Source organism: Scyliorhinus torazame, chromosome 7 (genome assembly GCF_047496885.1).
Source record: "Scyliorhinus torazame isolate Kashiwa2021f chromosome 7, sScyTor2.1, whole genome shotgun sequence".
Taxonomy (NCBI): Eukaryota; Metazoa; Chordata; class Chondrichthyes; order Carcharhiniformes; family Scyliorhinidae; genus Scyliorhinus; species Scyliorhinus torazame.
In genome coordinates, this window is record NC_092713.1 from 36,198,525 (window position 1) to 36,223,721 (window position 25,197).

At 45.7% G+C, this 25,197-nt stretch overlaps 1 protein-coding gene across 2 annotated transcripts in view; it reads left to right on the forward strand.

Moving 5' to 3' along the window:
* hccsb (holocytochrome c synthase b) overlaps positions 1 to 23,752 on the forward strand; it is a 65,823-nt gene extending 42,071 nt beyond the window's left edge. For both annotated transcript variants that reach the window (XM_072510551.1, XM_072510550.1), the window contains exons 5-7: positions 4,242 to 4,361; positions 17,429 to 17,515; positions 22,876 to 23,752. In XM_072510551.1, coding sequence (XP_072366652.1) covers positions 4,242 to 4,361; positions 17,429 to 17,515; positions 22,876 to 23,077 — 409 coding nt within the window. In that variant the 3' untranslated portion in view covers positions 23,078 to 23,752. The remainder of the gene's footprint in view (positions 1 to 4,241; positions 4,362 to 17,428; positions 17,516 to 22,875) is intronic.
* Positions 23,753 to 25,197: the final 1,445 nt, after the last annotated feature.

Sequence of the window (25,197 nt, forward strand, 5' to 3'; positions counted from 1 at the left end):
TCTTGATCCTTACAGCGGTTGTTTCGGGTTTAAGTGTCACTTGACAAGAGCTCCTCCACAAACCACCTCCAAGTTAGGGTGAGCACACGGACGTATGCAAATTTCCCCTGCAACGGCCAATCAGCAGCTCCGCTCTACTGCCCTCTGCTGGATGCTTGCCTTCACTTGAACAGCTAGGGTCTCTTGTTCAGGTACGCCTCCAAATTCGGGTGAGCACACAGACGTATGCAAATTTCCCCTGCAACGGCCAATCAGCAGCTCCGCTCTACAGCCCTCTGCTGGATCAAGGTAGATTGTCTACTTTTTTTCTTATTCATCCATAGGATGTTGGTGTCACTGACTGGGCCGGCATTTATACCCCACCCTGCCAGCATTTGTACCCCGCCCTGCCGGCATTTGTACCCCGCCCTGCCGGCATTTGTACCCCGCCCTGCCGGCATTTGTACCCCGCCCTGCCGGCATTTGTACCCCGCCCTGCCGGCATTTGTACCCCGCCCTGCCGGCATTTGTACCCCGCCCTGCCGGCATTTGTACCCCGCCCTGCCGGCATTTGTACCCCGCCCTGCCGGCATTTGTACCCCGCCCTGCCGGCATTTGTACCCCGCCCTGCCGGCATTTGTACCCCGCCCTGCCGGCATTTGTACCCCGCCCTGCCGGCATTTGTACCCCGCCCTGCCGGCATTTGTACCCCGCCCTGCCGGCATTTGTACCCCGCCCTGCCGGCATTTGTACCCCGCCCTGCCGGCATTTGTACCCCGCCCTGCCGGCATTTGTACCCCGCCCTGCCGGCATTTGTACCCCGCCCTGCCGGCATTTGTACCCCGCCCTGCCGGCATTTGTACCCCGCCCTGCCGGCATTTGTACCCCGCCCTGCCGGCATTTGTACCCCGCCCTGCCGGCATTTGTACCCCGCCCTGCCGGCATTTGTACCCCGCCCTGCCGGCATTTGTACCCCGCCCTGCCGGCATTTGTACCCCGCCCTGCCGGCATTTGTACCCCGCCCTGCCGGCATTTGTACCCCGCCCTGCCGGCATTTGTACCCCGCCCTGCCGGCATTTGTACCCCGCCCTGCCGGCATTTGTACCCCGCCCTGCCGGCATTTGTACCCCGCCCTGCCGGCATTTGTACCCCGCCCTGCCGGCATTTGTACCCCGCCCTGCCGGCATTTGTACCCCGCCCTGCCGGCATTTGTACCCCGCCCTGCCGGCATTTGTACCCCGCCCTGCCGGCATTTGTACCCCGCCCTGCCGGCATTTGTACCCCGCCCTGCCGGCATTTGTACCCCGCCCTGCCGGCATTTGTACCCCGCCCTGCCGGCATTTGTACCCCGCCCTGCCGGCATTTGTACCCCGCCCTGCCGGCATTTGTACCCCGCCCTGCCGGCATTTGTACCCCGCCCTGCCGGCATTTGTACCCCGCCCTGCCGGCATTTGTACCCCGCCCTGCCGGCATTTGTACCCCGCCCTGCCGGCATTTGTACCCCGCCCTGCCGGCATTTGTACCCCGCCCTGCCGGCATTTGTACCCCGCCCTGCCGGCATTTGTACCCCGCCCTGCCGGCATTTGTACCCCGCCCTGCCGGCATTTGTACCCCGCCCTGCCGGCATTTGTACCCCGCCCTGCCGGCATTTGTACCCCGCCCTGCCGGCATTTGTACCCCGCCCTGCCGGCATTTGTACCCCGCCCTGCCGGCATTTGTACCCCGCCCTGCCGGCATTTGTACCCCGCCCTGCCGGCATTTATACCCCACCCTTAATTGACCTTCAACTGAATGGTTTGAGTGTTTTATATCAATCCACATTGGGGTGGTCTAGAGACATGTGGATTTCCTCCCCGGAAGGATGTTTTTACCACAATTTACCTCTAATTCCAGAATTTTTATTGAATTTGAATTTCACCACCTGCCATGATGAGATTTGAACCCGAGTCCCAATACCCCTTGACCTGGGATTACTAGTCCAGTGAGTGTACCACTGCAACACCGCCTCCCCACAGGAGTGAGCAGAAGCAGGCTCGAGGGGCTGAATGGCCTGCTCCTATGGAGGGAACTGTCACAGAGCTTGACTATTAGATGCCATTATTACTGTCAGCCGTGGTTCAGCAAAGGAATGTCACCTGGCCACCTAATGCTTGCATATTAAATTCTGATTCTCTAGTGTGAATCACGCAGCTACCCTTGGTAGCTTTGTAATTTCTCTGAATAACTCAAAAGGAAAGAAATGCAGCTGGAATAATTAAAACTGACACAATATGGGCTCACCAGCAAGATTCATGTTCCTGATTGCTCTCCAGTTACTTCTTATAGGTGTGAGGATGTGCATAATTGACTGGGATCAGCTGTAATGCCTTGACAGTCATTGTCTATCCATTCATAGTGGCAAATGGTGGCACAGTGGGTAGCACTGTTGCTTCACAGCTCCAGGGTCCCAGGTTCGATTCCCGGCTTGGGTCACTATTTGTGCGGAGTCTGCACATTCTCCCTGTGTCTGGTACCGTGTGGGCAGCACGGTAGCATTGTGGATAGCACAATTGCTTCACAGCTCCAGGGTCCCAGGTTCGATTCCGGCTTGAGTCACTGTCTGTGCGGAGTCTGCACATCCTTCCCATGTGTGCGTGGGTTTCCTCCGGGTGCTCCGGTTTCCTCCCACAGTCCAAAGATGTGCAGGTTAGGTGGATTGGCCATGATAAATTTGCCCTTAGTGTCCAAAATTGCCCTTCGTGTTGGTGGGGTTACTGGGTTATGGGGATAGGGTGGAGGTGTTGACCTTGGGTAGGGTGCTCTTTCCAAGAGCCGGTGCAGACTCGATGGGCCAAATGGCCTCCTTCTGCACTGTAAATTCTATGATTACTATGGTTTCCTCCGGGTGCTCCGCTTCCTCCCACAAGTCTTGAAAGACGTTTTGTTAGGTGAATTGGATATTCTGAATTCTCCCTCAGTGTACCTGAACAGGCGCTGGAATATGGCGACTGGGGGCTTTTCACAGTAACTTCTTTGCAGTGCTAATGTAAGCCTACTTGTGACAACAAAGATTATTACAGATTGCTGACATTCGGGAGAATCATAACTCAGCAAGACTTCCTGAGTGTAAGGAAAAATTTAAAAATAGAATATGGAAATGTTAACTTTTACCCTATGTTGGCAGAACAGCACAGAAAGAGGCCCGTTGGCCCATCGTGCCTGTGCTGGCCATCAAGCACCTATCCTAATCCCAATATCCAGCATGTGGTCTAGCCTTGTCTGCTATGGCATTTCAAGTGCTCATCTAAATGCTTCTTAAATGTTGTAAGGGTTCTTGCCTCTAGCACCCTTTTCAGGCAGTGAGTCCCAGATTCCAATCACACTCTGGGTGAAAATGTTTTTCCTCAAATCCTCTCTACAAATCCTGCCCCTTAACAGTAAATCTATGCCCCTTGGTTATAGATCTCTTTACTGAGGGGAAAACCTTCATATCTCCCCTATCTTTGTCCCTCATAATTTTATATACCTCAACCAGGTTCCCCCCTCTGCCTTCTCTGCTCTAAGGAGAACAACCCCAACCTAACAAGCCTCTCTTCATAGCTGAAATGGTTCAGCCCAGGCAACATCCTGGCAATTCTCCTCTGCATTCTTTCTAGTGCAATCACATTCTTCCTATAGTGTGGCACTAAGAAATGCAAACAATACTCTAGCTGTGGCCTAATGAGCATTTTATACAGGTTCATTATAACCTTCCTGCTGTTATAGTCTATGCAGCGGCTATTAAAGGCAAGAATCCCATATGCCTTCTTAATCATCTTATCTGCCTGTCCTGCTGCCTTCAGGGATCTATGGACATGCACCCCAAGATTCCTCTGGTCCTCTGTGCTTCCTAGCGTCCTACTGTTCATTGTGTATTCCCTTCATCACCTCACACTTTTCAGTGTTAAGTTCCATTTGCGACTCTTCCTATCTGCCATCACATTTATGTTGTAAATATCTGTCCCACCACTAATCCAACATGGGTTTTATAATACTCAAACATCTTAAGTATCAGTGTGTAATTCAGATGAAATAATACAGGTACAGAGTACCTATATTCATTACTGATGCAGTACTATATCCTGGCTGTTGTAGGGTTGAATATGAAAAGTTCACAATTTTATATTCCTTAATTCAACATTCAATTCGCTCTGTATAATTTTATGTTTTGCTCAAGTCAATGGATTATTTGAACAGGGAGAAAGCCTTGATTTAAAGTTATATCTTATATAATTATTTTACAGGTGGCACTGGCGAAATGAAGATATTACAGCTAATGATATGTCGAACATTATTAAGATCCATAATCGGAACAATGAACAGGCCTGGGATGAAATACTCAAGTGGGAAGCACTCCATGCCAAGTTAGTTCAGAGTTCATAATAGATACATCTATTGAACAGCACAGAGGAAGCTGTCTGTTGCTGGAGTTATGAAATGAAATTAACATTGTAATGTTCCAGGCTCTGATTTATTTCATTACTGTTTCACTTAATTAAAGTGAACACTTGGAAGGGGTTAAATATGCACCAATCTCAGAGGGGTTACGGTGTTTTTGGTTCTGAAAGTTCATATCAGTTCTGTGTTTGTTATTACCATTTGCCTGTAATAAGACTTATATTTTTTCATTTGAAACATCAATACAGGGAACTTAAAAGGAAATGCCAAGGATTTTATTTTTTGGCAAGAGCTTTGTGACATTAATGATCGTAGTGGAGGCTACACTCAAGAACATAAAAAGGAACTGGCAAAAGCGGTTTGGCCCTTTTGAGCCTCCTGCACCATTCAATAAAATAATGGCTGATCGTCTACCTCAATTCCACTTTGCTTCACTTAATTCTGTAGCCCTTAATTTTTTTTTCATTTGTTCATGAGATGTGGGCATTGCTGGCTGGGCCAACATTAATTGCCCATCCCTAATTGCTCTTGAAGGGGCAGCTTTCAGCAACGACCAAGTCCCATGAACAAATTTTTTTAAAAAAATTCTTAAAATAAAAGGAAACCCTTTTTGCTACTAACTCACCTTCTCTATCTCCAATTAAGCAAAACCCATTACAGCTCAAAAGTTACTTATAAATGAAGTTAGCAAACACAGGGATACTTGTCATACACTTCTAAAGAGATTTCTTGGAAAGACTGCTTGGAGAGAAACCCTTTCAGGAAACCGCTTTCAGCTCCTTCTGCCTTTGTCAGACTACTGTTCAACCTGACAGCATTTGGCAAAAACTGCTGCTCAACTCCTTCCTAGCAGACTGCCAAACCTACATCAAACTGCAAAACTACAGACAGACCTGGCTTCCACCATTAGTTACATCAACTTTATCCCACTCAGATCCCATGACCTGCTTACCTATATCTGAACACAATTTATCTCCAGAGAGTATTCAACAATCGTAGCAAAGTTCCACTCGATCTCTTTGTAAACAAAAACATGGTTGGAATGAATGATCTCATTTTTACAACATTTTAATTGCACTTTTTGCAGACATACCACCTGCCTTTATGTTAAACCAGGATTTAAAATATATATTGCTGCAAAAGATACACATATACCTTAGCTGAGGCTGCACATAGCCCCGTTTTTTACAATGGGGAGCTCGGCTCGCTGAATCTCCCCGTTGTAGCGAGAGATCGGGATGCTGTTTTTAAATGGCATCCTGATCTCCGAAGCCCCGGAAATAATCCCCAGCCCGATCGCGTTTGTGCACAAAATGCCAGCCTGGCACCCCCTGGCAGTGCCAGGCTGACACCCAGGTGATACTGCCAAGGTGGCAGGGTACACAGGTGGCAACAGCTGTGCCAGGGCACTACCCTGCTCAATGTGCATGCAGCCTGGGGCTCCGATCCCCTTGGAGACCACCACGAGTGTCATTCCATCTGGTCCCCGTTTGTAGGGACCAGTACCAAATGGCGCTTGGGGTCCCCGAGACGAAGGGATTGAATCCCAAAGCCTCAGCTACCTCGTGAATCTGCACATTAGAGTAAGGCTTACTGCCTCGCTCGCATATGCAGATTTGCTCAAATGTGATCCCGTCCAATGAGGGCGGGATTCTCTTTTCAACATCTCACGAGATTGCGTGGATTCTCGCGAGGCGTTGCGAGCTTGGTAGATCCCAGGAGCGGGGGCTCCCGGCTTTCACTGCACCGCAGCGAGATGCTTTTCGGGCGCAGCGTGGCCCGAGGATCGCACCCTAAATCGGTTAGGATTATGTTCATTGGAGTTCAGAAGAGTGAGAGGGGATCTCGTAGAAACTTAAAAACTTCTAACAGGCTTAGACAGGGTAGATTCAGAAATAATGTTCGTGATGGTGGGGGAGTCCAGAACTAGGGGTCATAGTATGAGGATAAGGGTGAGGAGAAATGTCTTCACCCAGAGAATGGTGAATCTGTGGAATTCGCTACCACAGAAAGTAGTTGAGGCCAAAACATTGTGTAATTTCAAGATGGAATTAGATATAGCTCTTGGGGCTAAAGGGATCAAGGGAAAGCACGGTAGCACAGTGGTTAGCATTGCTGCTTCACAGCACCAGGGTCCCAGGTTTGATTCCCGGCTTGGGTCACTGTCTGTGCGGAGTCTGCACGTTTGCCCCGTGTCAGCGTGGGTTTCCTCCCTCTGTGTACCCTAACAGGTGCCAGAATGTGGCGACTAGGGGCTTTTCACAGTAATTTATTGCAGTGTTAATGTAAGCCCACTTGTGACAATAAAGATTATCATTATTATTAAATGGGGGCGAAGGTGGGATTAGGGTATTGAATGTAATGATCAACCATGATCACCATAATGAATGGTGGAGCAGGCTCGAAGGCCCAAATGGCCTGCTCCTGCTTCTAAGTTCTATGTTTTTTCAACATTCATCACACCTACTTTTTCCTTTGACCTATCTCTTCTAAAAATTAAACATATTGGAATATTTCATTCCCAACCTTGGTCACGCTACAGACGTGTCTCTGAAATGACTATTGGATCAAACCTAATAATTTCTACTGGTACTTTAATTCAACTAACATATTATGACTGCCTTTGCATTCAGGAATATGGTGCTTTTTGCTTTAACTTTTTACTAATTTCCCCTGGTGTCACCATCGTCACCAACGCTTCATAAGAACATAAGAACTAGGAACAGGAGTAGGCCATCTGGCCCCTCGAGCCTGCTCCGCCATTTAATGAGATCATGGCTGATCTTTGTGGACTCAGCTCCACTCTCCGGCCCGTACACCATATCCCCGAATCCCTTTATTCTTTAGAAAGGCATCTATCCTTTTCTTAAAAACGTTTAAAGAAGGAGCCTCAACTGCTTCACTGGGCAAGGAATTCCAGAGATTCACAACCCTTTGGGTGAAGAAGTTCCTCCTCCACTCCGTCCTAAATCTACCTCCCCTTATTTTGAGGCTATGCCCCCTAGTTCTGCTTTCCCCGACCAGTGGAAACAACCAGCCCGCATCTATCCTATCTATTCCCTTCATAATTTTATATGTCTCAATAATATCCCCCCGCATCCTTCTAAACTCCAATGAGTACAGTCCCAGTCTACTCAACCTCTCGTCATAATCTAATCTCCTCAACTCTGGGATCAACCTAGTGAATCTCCTCTGCACTCCCTCCAGTGCCAATATGTCCTTTCTCAGGTAAGGAGACCAAAACTGAACACAATACTCCAGATGTGGCCTCACCAACACCTTATACAATTGCAGCATAACCTCCCTAGTCTTGGAACTCCATCCCTCTAGCAATGAAAGACAAAACTCGATTAGCCTTCTTAATCACCTGTTGCACCTGCACACCAACTTTTTGCGACTCGTGCACCAGCACACCCAGGTCCCTCTGCACAGCAGCATGTTTTAACATCTTATTGTTTAAATAATAATCCATTCTGCTGTTATTCCTCCCAAAATGGATAGCCTCACACTTGGCAACATTGAATTCCATCTGCCAGGCCCTAGCCCATTAACCTAACCTATCCAAATCCTTCTGCAGACTTCCGGTATCCTCTGCCCTTTTTGCTTTACCACTCATCTTAGTGTCGTGTCGTCTGCAAACTTTGCCACATTGCACTTGGTCCCCAACTCCAAATCGTCTATGTAAATTGTGAACAACTGCGGGCCCAACACCGATCCTTGAGGGACCCCACTAGTTACAGGTTGCCAACCAGAGAAACACCCATTTATCCCCACTCTCTGCTTTCTGTTAGTTAACCAATCCTCTACCCATGCTACCACTTTACCCTCAATGCCATGCATCTTTAGTTTATGCAGCAACCTTTTGTGTGGCACCTTGTCAAAAGCTTTCTGGAAATCCAGATATACCACATCCATTGGCTCCCCGTTATCTACTGCACTGGTAACGTCCTCAAAAAATTCTACCAAATTAGTCAGACACGACCTACCCTTTGTGATCCCATGCTGCGTCTGCCCAATGGGACAATTTCCCTCCAGGTGCCCCGCTATTTCCTCCTTAATGATAGATTTCAGCATTTTCCCTACAACTGAAGTTAAGCTTACCGGCCTATAATTACCCCCTTTCTGCCGACCTCCTTTTTTAAACAGTGGTGTCACGTTTGCTACTTTCCAATCCTCTGGGACCACCCCAGAGTCTAGTGAATTTTGATAAATTATCACTAGTGTGTTTACAATTTCCCTAGCCATCTCTTTTAACACTCTGGGATGCATCCCATCAGGGCCAGGAGACTTGTCTACCTTTAGCCCCATTAGCTTGCCCAATACTGCCTCCTTAGTGATTACAATCTTCTCAAGGTCCTCACCTATCATATCCTTATTTCCATCAGTCACTGGCATGTTATGTGTGTCCTCCACTGTGAAGACTGACCCAAAAAACCTGTTCAGCTCCTCAGCCATTTCCCCGTCTCCTATTATTAAATCTCCCTTCTCATCTTCCAAAGGACCAATATTTACCTTAGCCACTCTTTTTTGTCTTCTATATTTGTAGAAGCTTTTACTATCTGCTTTTATGTTCTGAGCCAGTTTACTTTCATACTCTACCTTGCTCTTCTTTATGGCTTTTTTAGTAACTTTCTGTTGTCCCCTAAAGACTTCCCAGTCCTCTAGTCTCCCACTAATTTTTGCCACTTTGTATGTTTTTTCCTTCAATTTGATACTCTCCCTCACCTCCTTAGATATCCACGGTCAATTTTTCCCCTTTCTACCGTCTTTCTTTTTTGTCGGTATGAACCTTTTCTGAACACTGTGAAAGATCGCTCGGAAGGTTCTCCACTGTTCCTCAACTGCTTCACCATGAAGTCTTTGCTCCCAGTCTACCTTAGCTAGTTCTTCTCTCATCCCATTGTAATCGCCTTTGTTTAAGCACAAAACACGAGTGTTTGATTTTACCTTGTCATCCTCCAACTGTATTTTAAATTCCACCATATTGTGGTCGCTCCTTCCAAGAGGATCCCGAACTATGAGATCATTAATCAATCCTGCCTCATTACACAGGACCAGATCTAGGACCGCTTGTTCCCTTGTAGGTTCCATTACATACTGTTCCAGGAAATTATCCCGGGCACATTCTATAAACTCCTTCTCAAGGCTGCCTTTACCAACCTGGTTAAACCAATCGATATGCAGATTAAAATCTCCCATGATAACCGCTGTACCATTTCTACATGCATCCGTTATTTCTTTGCTTATTGCCTGCCCTACCATCCTGTTACTATTTGGTGGCCTATAGACTACTCCTATCAGTGACCTTTTCACCTTACTAGTCCTGATTTCCACCCAAATTGATTCAACCTTGTCCTCCATAGCACCAACATCATCCCTTACTATTGCCCGGATGCCATCCTTAAACAACAAAGCTACACCACCGCCCTTACCGTCCATTCTATCCTTTCGTATAGTCTGATACCCTTGGATATTTAACTCCCAGTCGTGACCATCTTTTAACCATGTTTCAGTAATGGCCACTAAATCATAGTCATTCACGATGATTTGCACCATCAACTCATTTACCTTATTTCGTATACTACGAGCATTCCGGTAAAGTACACTTATGCTGTTTTTTATGTCTTTGTTATGAATCCTTAACACCTTGATCAGTAACTTTTCGCAATTTATTTTTCCTCTTACCCTTTCTCCTAATTTTCCTTGTCTTTGAACCCATATCTCTACATAATAACCTGTCACGTAACCTGCTGCCTTGATCTCCATTAACCATTATACTGTCCATAGCTTTACACTTCCCTTCCCCCCAACTTGCTAGTTTAAAGTCCTTGTGACCAACCTATTTATCCTATTCGCTAGAACACTGGTCCCAGAATGGTTCAGGTGAAGACCGTCCCAATGGTACAGGTCCCTCCTGCACCAGTACTGATGCCAATGCCCCATGAAATGGAATCCCTCTTTCCCGCACCACTCCTTTAGCCACGTATTAACTTCTCTAATTTTCTCAACCCTATGCCAATTGGCACGTGGCTCGGGTAGTAATTCAGAGATTATAACCCTGGAGGACCTGCTCTTTAATTTAGTCCCTAGTGTTTGATAATCCCCAAACAGGTCCTCTTTTCTAGTCTTACCTATGTTGTTAGTCCCAACGCGGACCACAACAACTGGATCCTCCCCCTCCCTCTCCAAAATCCTTTCAAGCCGATCAGAGATGTCCCTCACCCTGGCACCGGGCAGGCAACATACCATGCGGGACTCTCGATCTGGCTTACAAAGAATGCCATCAATCCCCCTAATTATAGAATCCCCTACAACTACCACTTGTCTTTTTGCTCCCCCCCTTGAATTGCTTCCTGTATCACGGTGCAGTGGTTAGTCAACGCATCCTCCCTACAGCCCTCTTCCTCATCCACACAGGGAGCAAGTACCTCATACCTGTTGGACAAGGTCAAGGGCTGAGGCTCCTCAACTCCTAAACTCAGGATCCCCCTACCTGCCTCCCTTGCAGTCACACCACTCTGTCCCTGACCACTGTCCGAATTAACAGAACTTATTCTACCGGGTGTGACTGCCTCCTGAAACAAAGCGTCCAGGGAATGTTCCCCCTCCCTGATGTGCCGCAGTGTGTGCAGCTCAGTCTCCAGCTCATCAATTCTGAGCCGAAATTCCTCGAGCAGCCAACACTTGCTGCAGATGTGGTCACTGACGGTCTCAATGGGATCCACCAGTTCCATCATCATACAGCAACAGCACATCACCTGTCCAGCCATATTCAACTAGTTAATTAATTTAAATATTTTAAAAAAAAAACATTTTTTTTAAATATAACCGCAAGGATAAACCCGAACACCAACAAAAACACCGCCCTCTCTCGCCACTCACCCGAACTCAGTCACTCACCTAAACTCAGATGCACTCTGTTCCAATCAGCACTCCTTGTCTAAAGGCACTCCAGCCACACCTTTTGTGCACTCACCTCTCCCAGCACTGTCCCGGCTCTCTCCTCCCGCGCTTTTTAAATCTCCCGGCTCTCTCCTCCGGCGCTGTTTTCGCTGTCCCGGCTCTCTCTGCTCCCGTGCTGTTTTTGCTGTCCCGGCTCTCTCCTCCCGCGCTTTTTAAATCTCCCGGCTCTCTCCTCCAGCGCTGTTTTTGCTGTCCCGGCTCTCTCTGCTCCCGCGCTGTTTTCGCTGTCCCGGCTCTCTCCTCCCGCGCTTTTTAAATCTCCCGGCTCTCTCCTCCGGCGCTGTTTTCGCTGTCCCGGCTCTCTCCTCCCACGCTTTTTAAATCTTCTGGCTCTCTCCTCCGGCGCTGTTTTCGCTGTCCTGGCTCTCTCTGCTCCCGCGCTGTTTTCCTGTCTCTTCCTGATCTACTTAATTTTACTTAAAATGTCGCTCTCCTCTAGAACCTTGACATTTCCCTTGCTGCATTGTGAGAAGTCTCTGCTCAGAATTTCTTTTTCATATGATTTCCTCTGTTTTCCAGATAATTAAATGAACTAAAATATTATCATCTGGAATTCTTTGAGCTATTGAATCCTGCCTGGAAGCTACAATCTTGGCAGTGACTGAAATTGGTTTTCAACATCGCAACTGACTGACCAGTCAACCATGTTCTGCAGGCACACACTCATCACACGCTTGATTTATTCATCATGCTCTAAGCTTGCTCGTTATCAACTGCCCAGGTACACTTTTTAGTCAGCTGTGATGTTGAAAACTGATGGCTTAAAATCGCATTGTAATAGAAGCAATGAAAACTGGGAAGATTGTGGTCTTAATCTTTTTGCTGACAAATTCATGATTTATGTAAATAAGTTCTACTGTAATAGTTTGTTGAAACGCCTTTTTTAGTGCTTGCAACTTTGGTAGTGTCAAAGCTATACACACTTCTAAATTTAGTCCTGCAACCATTTGTAATACTCATTGCAAGATATACTGTTACCTATTATTAGGTTATATAAATGCAAAGACAGGCGCAGGAGTGGACTGTTCGGCATTTCAGTTGTGCGGCACCATTCAATATAAACATGGTTGACCTTCTACGTCAACTCCACCTTCCTGCACTATCCCCACATCCTTTCATTCCCTTTGTATCTAAAAAATATAACATACTCAGTGAATATACTCAATGACTGAATCTTCACAACTCTCTGTGGGTAGAGAATTCCACAGACCCACAGCCCTTTGAAGAAATTTCTCTTAATCTTTGTCCTAAATGACCGACCACTTATTTTAAGATTGAGCCCAATTTCTACACTGCCAACCAGGGAAACATCCATCCATCCTATCAAGACACTGAAGAATTATTTTTAAAAATAATTTAAAATACCCAATTATTTTTTTCCCCAATTAAGGGGCGATTTAGCGTGGGCGATTTAGTGTGGCCAATCCACCTAACCTGCACATCTTTGGGTTGTGAGGGTGAAACCCACGCAGACACGGGGAGAATGTGCCAACTCCACACAGACAATGGGCCTGGATCGAACCTGGGTCCTCAGCGCCGAAGGCAGCAGTGCTAACCACTGGGCCACCATGCCGCCTGACACTGAAGAATGCTAGATGTTCCAATGAGGTCACTTTCTATCCAAGTTCTAGGGAATGTGATATTTGTCTGGCGAATCTCTCATTGAATAATCCCCTCCTCCCAAGAATCAGTTTGGTGAACCTTTGTTGCACTCTCTGAGGTGTGTACCTTATCTTAATTAAGGAGCCAAAACTGCATATAGACTCCAGGTATGGTCTCACCAAAGCCTGATGTAATTGTAATAAGATTTCTTCACTCACAGCCTTGATTACAAAGGGAATGGAGTATATCATACGAGTTGCTTTTCTAATTGCTTGCTTGTACCTGCATGTTAACTTTCTGCGATCCGTGAACAAGGACACCCAGGTCCCTCTAAATGCCTACATTTCACAGTTTTGTGCTGTGTTGAAGATATTCTGATTTTCTAAAATAAAAACACAAAGTGCTGGAAACATTAAATAGATCTGGCACTAGCTGTGGAGAAACAGAATTTAACATTTCAGGTCAGTGACCTTTCATCTGAACAGTGCTTTTAAAAAAAATTTCCTACTAAAGTCGATAACTTTACACTTCCCCACATTGTGTTTCATTTGCCGTGTTCTTGCCCACTCACTTAACCTGTCTGTATTACTTGTAAGAATTGTTCACATCTATTACAGTGTAATCAGCAACTTTAAAACATATGGGTTGGGACAGACATAATGACTTATGTATACAGATTTTCCCACATATAGCCAATATCATATAAATCGTGTTAGACCTTGAGATAATATCCCAATATTAAGTTTGTTTCCATTAATTCACTTCATATGGAACATCTGACCTAAGGCACAACATTAATGTCAGATTGGATTTGTGTTGTATCTCGTTTTTAATATTCATAAATAATTGCTTTCATTATCTTAGATTATTTTGCAGTCAGTATGTGTAATGGTTTCTTTTTAGATTAAATTGTTGAATATTTAAGAATTAAATACAGCTGATCTTGGGGATCAGAGATATAAACAGAAAATGCTGGAAATAGGTACTCTGCTGATCAGGAACGAAAGGGCACAGATTATGTGCAGAAGAGGCAAATGTGATGTAAGAAACAACTTTCGCACAACGAGTACTTCAGCTCTGGAAGTGTGGTTGAGGCAGGCTCAATCGAGACATTCAAGAGGACATTGTTTCTATTCAAATAATCATCCAATGTGCAGGGATACGGGGAAATGGCACGAAGCCACAATGCTTGTTTGGAGAGCCGTGCAGACCCGATGGGCTAAATGGTCTCTTTCTGCACTGTAACAATGCTGTGATTCTGATTCTGATACTTTGCACCAAAATGAAGAGAGTAAATTAAAGTTTCAGGTCGATCACCTTTTGTCAGGACGCAGCGGTTCACCAGCCTGAAAGGTTAATTCTGTTTCTCTCTATGCTGCAAGACTTGCTGAGTATTTCCAGCATTTTTGTTACTAGTTGCAGAATATTTAACTAGACTGCAAAAATCTCTTTCTTACAGGGAAACGAGAAAGAGTTTGTTAATCAAGTTGGACTCCTAGAGATTGCCCCTGTAGGGAATATTCATGTTTGCAATATCATTTGTGGTTTTTAAAAGTTTTATTCTAGCCAACTTTTATTTATAAAAATATGAATTAGGGGAAATTCCCTGTATGTGTATTTAATTTATTTAAAATCCTGAGAGAATCAAATATCATTACAACCAAAACATTGTTTTTTATTCAATCATGGGGTGTTGAAATTGCTGCCGAGGCCAATATTTATTGCCAATCTATAATTGTCCTTGAGTAGGTGATCGTGATGTGCCATGAACCATTGCAGTCTTTCCGAGTGTAGTTAGGCTCACAGTGTTAGGTGGAAGCTCCAGGACATTTTGTCCAGCGATGGTCAGGATGACATCTAACTTGAAGGGGAGCTTGCAGGTGGTGCTGGGCGGCATGGTAGCCCAGTGGTTAGCACCATTGCTTCACAGCGCCAGGGAACGGGGTTCGATTCTCGACTTAGGTCACTGTGCAGAGCCTGCACGTTCTCCCCGTGTCTGCGTGGGTTTTCTCCGGGTGCTCCGGTTTCCTCCCGTAATGCCCGAAAGACGTGCTTGTTAGGTGAATTGGGAATTCTGAATTCTCCCTCCGTGTACCAGGCGACGGAGTGTGGCGACTAGGGGATTTTCACAATAACTTCATTGCACTATCCATGTAAGCCTACTTGTGACACTAATAAAGATTATTATTATTGCCATGCACTTGCTGCCCTTATTCAACTAGGTGGTAGAAGTTGTGGGTTTGGAAGAAGTATTGGCGAGTTGCTGCAGTGCATCTTGCAGATAGTACACGCTGTTGCCACTGTGCGTTAGTGATGCACAGAGTGAATGTCAATGTGGTGGATTGGGTGTCAATGAAGAGGGCTGCTTTGTCCTGAATGGTGTCGAGCTTCTTGAACTGCACTCGTCCAGGCATTCATTTGATCAACTCCTGACTTGTGCCTTGCATATGGTGGACTGGCCTTGGGAAGTCAAGTGGTGACTTACTCGCTGGGAATTTGACCTGCCTTTCTAGCCATTTGTGGCTGGTCTTGTTGATTCAGTGATAGTAATGCTATTGAAGGTTAAGGGGAGGTGTTCTTTCATGGGCTGTGGCCTTCGCTACCTAGGCCAGCATTTATTGCCTCATCCCCAATTGCCCTTGAGGCAGTGATGGTGAGTTGTATCTCTAGTCCATGTGGTGTTGGTATACCCACAATGCTGTTAGGAAGAGAGTTCCAAGATTTTGACACTGCGATAGTGAAGGAATGGCGATGTAGTTCCAAGTCAGGATGGTGCGCGACTTGGTGGGAAACTTGTAGGTGGCACTGTTCCCATGCATCTGCTGCCTGTCCAGGTGGTGGAGGTCACGCGTTTGTAAGGTGTTGTCAAAGGAGCCTTGGTGAGTTGCTGCAGTGCATCTTGTCGATGGCACACACTGTCAGAGGTGGAGAGAGTGGATGTTGAAGTTGGGCAATAGGGTGCCAATCAAGCAGGCAAAATTCCTGGATGCTGTTGAACGTCTTGAGTGATGTTGGAGCTGCACCCATCCAGGCAAGTGGCAAGTATTCCATCACACTCTTGACTTCCAATTTAAGGGGCAATTTAGCATGGCCTCCATCCTTTGTAATATCCTACGTCTTCTGCCATTTCTTGATATCACATGGAGTGAATTGAATTGACTAAAGTCTGACGTCTGTGATACTGGGGATTTCAGGAGGAGCACAGTATGGGTCATCCACTTGGCACACGTGGCTGAAGATTGTTGCAAATTCATCAGTCTGTCTTTTGCAATGATGTACTGGGCTCCTCCATCATTGAGGATGGGAACATTTGTAGAGCCAGCACATTCACATCTGGGCCGCACGGTAGCATAGTGGTTAGCACAATTGCTTCACCGCTCCAGGGTCCCAGGTTCGACTCCCGGCTTGGGTCACTGTCTGTGCGGAGTCTGCATGTTCTCCCCGTGTGTGTGTGGGTTTCCTCCGGGTGCTCCAGTTTCCTCCCACAGTCCAAAGATGTGCAGGTTCGGTGGATTGGCCGTGCTAAATTGTCCTTAGTGTTCAAAACTGCCCTTAGTGTTGGGTGGGGTAACTGTGTTATGGGGATAGGGTGGAGGTGTGGGCTTGGGTAGGGTGCTCTTTCCAAGAGCCGGTGCAGACTCGAAGGGCCAATTGACCTCCTTCTGCACTGTAAATTCTATGAACATCTGATTAGATTCTCGAAAATAAAAACAAAGTACTGCAGATGCTGGAAGTCTGAACTAGAAACAGAAAATGCTGGAGAATCTCAGTAGGTCTGGCAGCATCTGTGAAGAGAGAAAGAGTTAATATTTTAAGTCCAACTTTTGTTTCTCCACAGATGTTGCCAGACCTGCTGAGCTTTTGCTCACTTTGTTTTTATTTGATGGTTAGATTCTCACTTGAAGAGGGTCATTACTTGACGCCTGGTGGCATGAATGTTACTTGCTACTGAGCATCACAAGCCTTTATGTTGTCGAAGTCTTGTTGCATAGACTGCTTTAGTACCTGAAGAGTTATGAATGAGACTGCGCACTATACAATCATCCATCAACATCCCCACTAGTCTAATGTTCTTGAATTTTTAAGCTCCTTCGCACTCCTGGTCGTCATTTGTAAAATCGCTTACTTGGCTGAATTAATGAGACATTGCAACACATGGTGGTGTCACATGGGAAGGAACTCTATTACCTTTGAATTACCAAAGTATTACCTTTGGAACTAGATCGCATTTTAAAATGTATTCCAGTCATTATCTTTGTCTCCTTCAGCTGTTCTTTCCAAGAACCCTAATTTACTGTGAAATCCTCGTATTTTCCAATAAAACTCGAGGTTCACACAGCATGAATTCAGTCACACTGCTACTTAATATTCTGGGTAGTCAATGCATGTCGTAAAGCTTGTAAGAGCCTTATTGGGCTATAATGTCAATTTAGTTAAATATTTGATATGCATTTTTTTGGTGTTTTAGGGCATGTCCCTGTGGACCTTCATTACTCCGCTTTGGGGGGAAAGCTAAGGAATATTCACCAAGAGCTCGGATTCGTTCTTTAATGGGGTATGTAATGAATTATTAATTGTCTTTCTTAATATAGTTAGATTATTGTCTTACTGAATATAGTTAGATTATACAAAAATTGGACACTTAAAAAAAAAAAGCAATGTCAAATAGTCACAAGCTGCGTGATCTTTTTGAGGATGCAAATAAATTGTGCCATGGTGTTTTGGGGTGAAATAAGACTGACCTGGGGGTGTGCGTGGTATCGGTGCGTGAAGGACAAGGCATGCAAGAGAACTTGGTAACCAGCCGGTTGAAATTCTGCCGTGCTCTAGTATCATTCAGAGTTAATTACCTTGAATCCAACCTAGTTGCACTACCAGTTATACTTACTCAAATGCTGTCGCTGGTCCTCATCAGTGATACCATAGATCTGGCTCTTAATCTTTTAAGGGTAGCATGGTGATGCAGTGGTTAGCACTGCTGCCTCACAGCACCGAGGACCCGGTTCGATCCGGCCCCGGGTCACTGTCCGTGTGGAGTTTGCACATTCTCCCTGTTTCTGTGAGAGTTCCACCCCCACAACCCAACAAGATGTGCAGGGTAGGTGGATTGACCACACTAAATTGCCCCTTGATTGGAAAAAATAGTTAGGTACGCTAAATTTATTTTTAAAAACCTTGTAATCTGTCTGTGGCTGCTTTGCTTAAGAGGAGGCGGTGTCGTAGTGGTATTGTCACTGGACTAGCAATCCAGAGACCCAGAGTACCCCGCCACTGCAAATGATAAAATTTGAATTCAATGAAAATTTGGAATTAAAAGTCTAATGATGACCATGAAACCATTGTCGATTGTCGTAAAACCCATCTGGTTCACTAATGTCCTTTAGGGAAGGAAATCTGCTATCCTTACCTGGTCTGGCCTATATGTGACTCGGACCCCCAGCAATGTAGTTGACTCTTTAACTGCCCTTCAAGGGCAATTAGGGATGGACAATAAATGCTGGCACAGCCTGCGATGCCTACATCCCATGAACAAATTTTTAAAAATTAGACTTTTGAGTTTTAGACCTTTTGAGGGTGAGGGAACTGTATACGTAAGCCTTTGCTTTATCATTGTTTGGGACATGCATGACCATTATAGAACAATCTAGTTTGATCACTCTATATTAAATTAAGTGAGCTGGAGGTCCATAAGACGTAGGAGTCAGAAGTAGGCCACTCGGCCCATTGAATCTGCTCCCCATTCAATGTGATCATGGTTGACCTGATGTAATCCTCAAGTCCACTTTCTCACCTGATCCCTATCACCTTTGATTACCTTCCTGATTAAAAATCATGTCTATCTCAGCCTTAAAGATACTTAACGACCCAGCCTCTACAGCTCTGCAGTAAAGAATTCCACAGATTCACTGAAAGAAGAAATCCCTTCTCATCTGTTTTTTATGTTTTGATTATGTTCTCTGTCCTTAGACTCTCCCACAAGAGGAAACACCCTCTGAGCATCTACCCTGTCAAGTCGCCTGAGAATTCTATATGTCTCAATAAGGTTGCTTCTCTCCTTCTAAACTCCAATGAGTACAGGCCCAACCTACTCAACTTCTCCTCATAAGAAAATCCCTCCATACCCAGGATCAATCTAGTGAACCTTTTCTGAGCTGCCTCAAATGCCGGTATATTTTTCCTTCGATAAGCGACCAAAACTGTTCAGAAGTCAGGGAATCACCACGAGATACACTTGTACAGGTTATTTTCTGCCTTATTTCTTCCTTTCAATGTGCAGTGACTGCCATCTACTGGAATTTGGAATGTATTATATTAGGGAAGGCTGCTAAAATTCTATTTGCAAAGCTGTGCTCAAGATGAATATTTGTCACACCTAATGTTACTTTACTACAAAAATGATTTCATACTTTTTATAACTAATACAAGTTTGCATGATCATTTTACTTGCATGTGATCTTTCTCTCTCTTCTCTCTTTTTTAAAATCTCTCTCTCTTTTTCTCTCTCTCTCTCTCTCTCTCTCTTTCCCCCTCTTCCCCCCCCTCCCTTTATCAGTTGTTAGCTTTGAACAAGTCCTGGAACAGGTTGCTGCCCAGAACATGTGGGCATGGTTGGCCAGGCCTGCCTGGCGCCGTTCACATTTGTCCTCCACCTCAGAGAATAACCTGCTCATTTGTGTTCTTGTCAGGTGTGTTCTGTGCACCACGTTAAGCAACATGAGGCTTACTTAGCTTTGCGCAGGAGGAGGTGGAGTTCGTCCTATTCAGTGCTTTGCTCCAGAGTCCCCATCCTACTTTCATTCCCAACTCTTCCTCCCATTTCTCCCTTGTTCCGTCCAGTGGGGAGGGTGTTCTTTCTAAAAGTCGTCCGTATATGTCCCCGCAGTGCCCCTTTCCCAGACTGTCAGCGTCCAGTAACTCCTCCAACATTGTGTCTCTCAGGGCCCGAGGGTATCTTGTCGTATCGCTGCAACGAAGTTCTTGATTTGCAAATGTCAGACTTCCTGTCCGTTCGGTAGTTCCAGTCTCTCCGTCAGATCTTTTTAAAAAATTTGTTCATGGAACGTGGATCACAGGCTGTGCCAGAGTTTATTGCCCATCCCTAATTGCCCTTGAGGGGCAGTTGAGAGTCAATGATGTTGCTGTGGGTCTGGAGTCACAAATAGGCCAGACCAGGTAAAGGATGGCAGATTTCCTTCCCTAAAGAACATTAGTGAACCAGGTGGATTTTTACAATAATCGACAATAGTTTCATGGTCATCACTAGATTTGTAGATGGCATCACGGTGTCGCAGTGGTTAGCACTGCTGCATCATGGTGCCGAGGTCCCAGACTTTCGATCCAGGCCCGGGGTCACTGTCTGTGCGGAGTTTGCACATTCTCCACTTGTTTGCGTGGGTTTCACTCCCACAACCTAAAGATGTGCAGAGTAGGGTGATTGGCCACGTGAAATTGCCCCTTAATTGGAAAAAATGAATTGGGTATTCTAAAACATTTTTTAATTCACTAGATTTTTAATTACAGATTTTTAAAAAAAAAAAGTGAATTCAAATTTCACCAATTGCAGTGGTGGGATCTGAACCTGGGATCCCAGACTACTCTGGGTTTCTTGATTACTAGTCTTGTGACAGTACCACTATGCCACCGCCTCCCCTGTGTAAATGTCCCTAACTGTCACTTTTTGCCCAGTTTGAATTTGTAGCCCGAGAAAGTTCCAAACTCTCCCATAAACTTTGTGATTTTGCTCATGCCGCTTTGTGGGTCTGAGATGCAGAGGAGCAGATCATCTGCATAGAGTGATACTCTGTGCTGTCTGCCTCCTCTTCGGATTCCCTTTCTGCCTCTCGCATCTCGCAGGGCGATCGCCGGCGGCTTAATTGCCAGGGCAAACAGGAGCGGGGACAGCAGCATCCCTGCCTGGTACCTCTGTGCAACTGGAAGTATTCAGTTGGTCCGAATGTCGTCTTGGGGGCGTTGTACAGGGGTTTCATCCCTGAGGTGAACCCTGTCCCTAGACCAAACCGCACCAGTACCTCAATGAGGTACTTCCACTCTACTCTGTTGAAGCCTTTTCTGCGTCCAGGAAGACGATCGCCTCTGGTGTTCTCTCCTGGTATGGGCCGGTATCAAATTCAGCAGCCGTCTGATGTTCGAATTTGGCTGTCTACCCTTAATAAAGCCCGTCGGGTTCTCTGTGGCCACCTCTGGTACGCAGTTCTCCAGTCTCTTGGTCAGCACATTTACGAGTATTTTCAGAGCATAAGATCCGCATTCCATTGGCTCTTCGTCTTTTTTGAGTATCAGCGATATGGTGGCCTGTGTTAGCGTCGGCAGTGTGCCCCACGCTAGTGAGTCTGCGAATATCTCCTGCAGGTGCGGGAGAGCCAATGTGAATGTATTGTAGACGTCCGCCGGGTCCCAGCGCCAGCATGGAGTTGACCATGGAGGTCTCTATGACCTCTCGCAGTTCCAGCTCCCCCCATGACTGACATGTCAAGTGCGTTGAGGAACTGTTTCATACCCGAGTTCTCCTCGGTGGGGGAGGGGGGGGGGGAAAGAGCTCGGTGGTGTACAGTCCCCGGTAGTAGGCCTTGAATACTTTGTTGATGTTTTTTGGTTCGGCTACCAGTCCACCTCTGCTGTCCTTCACATGCTATTTCCCTTGTGGCTGCCTGCTTTCTCAGCTGATGAGCCAGCAGGCAGCTAGCCTCCTCTCCGTGTTTGTAAAAGGTCCCCCATGTCTGGCGGAGCTGGTGCACTGCCTTCCTGGTGGATAGCAGGTTAAAATCCATTTGCAGTTTTTTCCTCTCCGTCAGAAGCTCTGTGGTCGGAATATCAGCGTATTTTCTGTCACTTCCAGGATGGAGTCGATCAGTTGTTGCCTAGCCGCCCTCTCTTCCCTATCTCTACGAGCCTTGTACACTGTTCTATTAACTCCAGACTTCTTGGAGTTCATTTCTCTAGTTTCCTTAACTAGCTGGAGTTTAGATTTCAGGCATTTGTTTTCTTAACTATTTGCAGTATGGCTTTTCTTCTGGCAAGGCTGAGAGAGATGTTCCCTCTTTAGCCTTCTAAAGCCAACTACCTCGACTAGAGTTGTGAGAGCTTCCTTCTCTCTCCCGACCTCTCTCGAACTGCAACAAAATCAGCTAAACTACAACTTCTCTACCGTACAAGGCCCCATTTGCTAGACAATTACCTTCTGGTTTATTTACTCTTCACACTGTAGCCCTCTAAGCACAATAGAATCGCAGTTGGAAGTGAACCAATCCCCACACATACAAACATCTTTGTCCAGCATGAATCTAGCTATAGGTTTTGCCCTTCCAGGCACAGGAAAGTTAAATTAAGCCCATTTAAAACTATACCTTATTTCTAATTTTACCAGTACAAATACCCTTCAACTACCTTTATATTCCGAACACCAATCGACATTCCAAAAACAGATTATCAGATCATTATTATATTAATGTTTGTGGGAGCTTGATGTACGCTAATTGGCTTTCACCTTTCCTACCTTGAACTATGATTCTATTTCAAACGTACTTAATTAGCTTCAGAACACCTCGAGACATCAGGTGGTGGCATGAGTCTTTTCCTTGTCCGAAGAAGTAGAAAAGCAAGAAAAAGTGTTGAAAAGAAACAAAGTAATAAATGACTTAATATCTTCTCATGTTCCTAATTGAATTAACAAAAATGCTGTTGAGCTTAACAAGTAGCACACCGTGAATTTGGTGTTTTATATTGAGGCCCCCAATGCCGTGCAGGGAAGTGAACCGCTAAGACACAGCGTCTGGTCACCTTTGCTCATGACTACTGACAACACATAAATTGTAAAATTCTGCACGTAGTTTAATAGAAACCTGTTTTTGTAAGGCCACTGTGGTAACTCACTTGATTATTTTAAAACCCCGCTAGGTATGAACTGCCCTTTGATCGACATGACTGGATTGTGAACCGCTGTGGAAGAGAAGTGCGATATGTGATTGATTACTACGATGGAGGCGAGATTGACAAGTCAACATACCAGTTCACTGCTCTAGATGTACGTCCTGCTCTGGATTCCTTTACTGCAGTGTGGGACAGGACGAAAGTGGCATGGTGGCGTTGGACTTCTTAACCTTCATTTGAATTGTAGCATTTACTGCACTTGAGCCTATGGATATCATATCTTTAAATGTTTTAAAATCAAAACCGAATAATCTGTAAGTAACAACTGGACAAGCTGAAACCTGCACCTTAAAAATTCTGAGCTATTTAAAACCATTCTGATCATTTCTGTGGATGCAGTTGGTCTTAATTCCGGAATGATAAATGGCTTGTATTATTTATGTTGTGTTGTATTCTATGCATTTAGTTTATGTAATTGCTGATTGGGAATAAGCAATCGCAATTCATTTATTTTGAAGATCTTGAAGATATAGTCCGGGGAATTACTTTTGTGAGACCTTAGTCTTGAATGCTCCAATGTACTAATTTCAAAAAGTATTGAAGTCAACAAATATTTCATTTTCTTTTGAGTTTGAACAGCTTGATGGAGCCATTAGACATTTCTTGTGCTTTCAGTGCAGTAGTGCTTGGGGATTATGGCGCAGTGCTATGAATCCAATGCTTTCGCTCGCCTTTAGGACTGACCAGCAGCATTCCAAAATGAAGGTGGGAATGGACTAATTTTAGTAATTTTCCTGATGCATCAGAGAGTTTGAATTGGTTCTGAAAAATAAAGATGCAACAGTAAAATCCTTCATTTGCTTCTCTGTTAGATGGGGAGATATTTGTTGCTACTCTTGATGTATTTAAGTTCTTTTTTTTTGTGTTCTTAATATTTTCTTAATGGCAGGCAACGGGCTTGATACTATTATCTGAAATAGATGTTCCCATGACTTTACTCAACCATAGTGGATATTGCAGAAGCTTCAGTTACTCTCACTAACTAAAAAAATAGTCAAAACCAAAATGAAAAGTTTTGTGTTCAATACACCAATGTTCTAGGTTAGCAATTCATTCAAGGTCTTAATTAGCTTTGACTTTTTGTTTATTATTTCCCAGGTTTATTTTCTGGGGAGATTCATGCTCTGGAAGCATCGGCCAGCCTCGATATGATTGAGTGTGTAATAAACCCACACAACCCCCCCCCAGTACAAAAATCATTTTAACTATATTCTCCATTCAGACTTGCAATGTACTGTTCCCACAGAGTTTTAAGATTAAAATAGTAGTGCGCGATTCTCCCAGCCCCATGCAGGGCCGGAGATTCGCCGCAACAGCGCCCCGACAACGGCGCGCGATCCTCCAAGGCGCGTTTAGCGCTGCGCCGTCGCGGGCCGCTGTACGAGGCCGGGCCACCGATTCTCCGGCCCGGATGGGTCGAGCGGCTGCGCAGAAAAAGCAGAGTCCCGCCGGCGCTGGCCACACCTGGTCACTGCCGGCGGGAACTCTGCGCGAAGGGTCGGGGGGGGGGCTCCGTCTCCGGAGGGGGGGGGGGGGGGTTCCGATGGGGTCTGGCCCGTGATCGGGCCCACCAATTGGCGGGCCGGCCCCCCCCCCCCCCCCCCCCCCCCCGGCCTACTTTGTTGAGTGTCCGACCCCAGAACCCCCGCGCCATGTTGCGTCGGGAGATGCGCGTTCCATAAAGCCACCGCGACGGCGCTCACGACGGTGCGGACACTCTGTCCCGCGATCAGAGAATCGCGCCTGTAATTTTTGATCATTGTAGTTCACTGAAGCATAGAATAAATGTTCTGGATATGAGTCTGAAAGATGCATATTTGTTGCAGCTGGCCAAAGCCTTGACTGCCAACTTATGCATAAGTTGAGGGGAGATCTAATAGAAACTTACAAGATAATGAATGGCTTAGATAGAGTGGACGTAGGAAAGTTGTTTCCATTAGCAGGGGAGACTAGGACCCGGGGGCACAGCCGTAGAATAAAAGGGAGTCACTTTAGAACAGAGATGAAGACACATTTCTTCAGCCAGAGAGTGGTGGGTCTGTGGAATTCATTGCCACAGAGGGCGGTAGAGGCCGGGACGTTGAGTGTCTTTAAGACAGAAGTTGATAAATTCTTGATTTCTCGAGGAATTAAGGGCTATGGAGAGAGAGCGGGTAAATGGAGTTGAAATCAGCCATGATTGAATGGCGGAGTGGACTTGATGGGCCGAAGGCCTTACTTCCGCTCCTATGTCTTATGGTCTTATAACTGCTCTAGGTTTGGGTAATAGCATATGGAATTAATATTGGG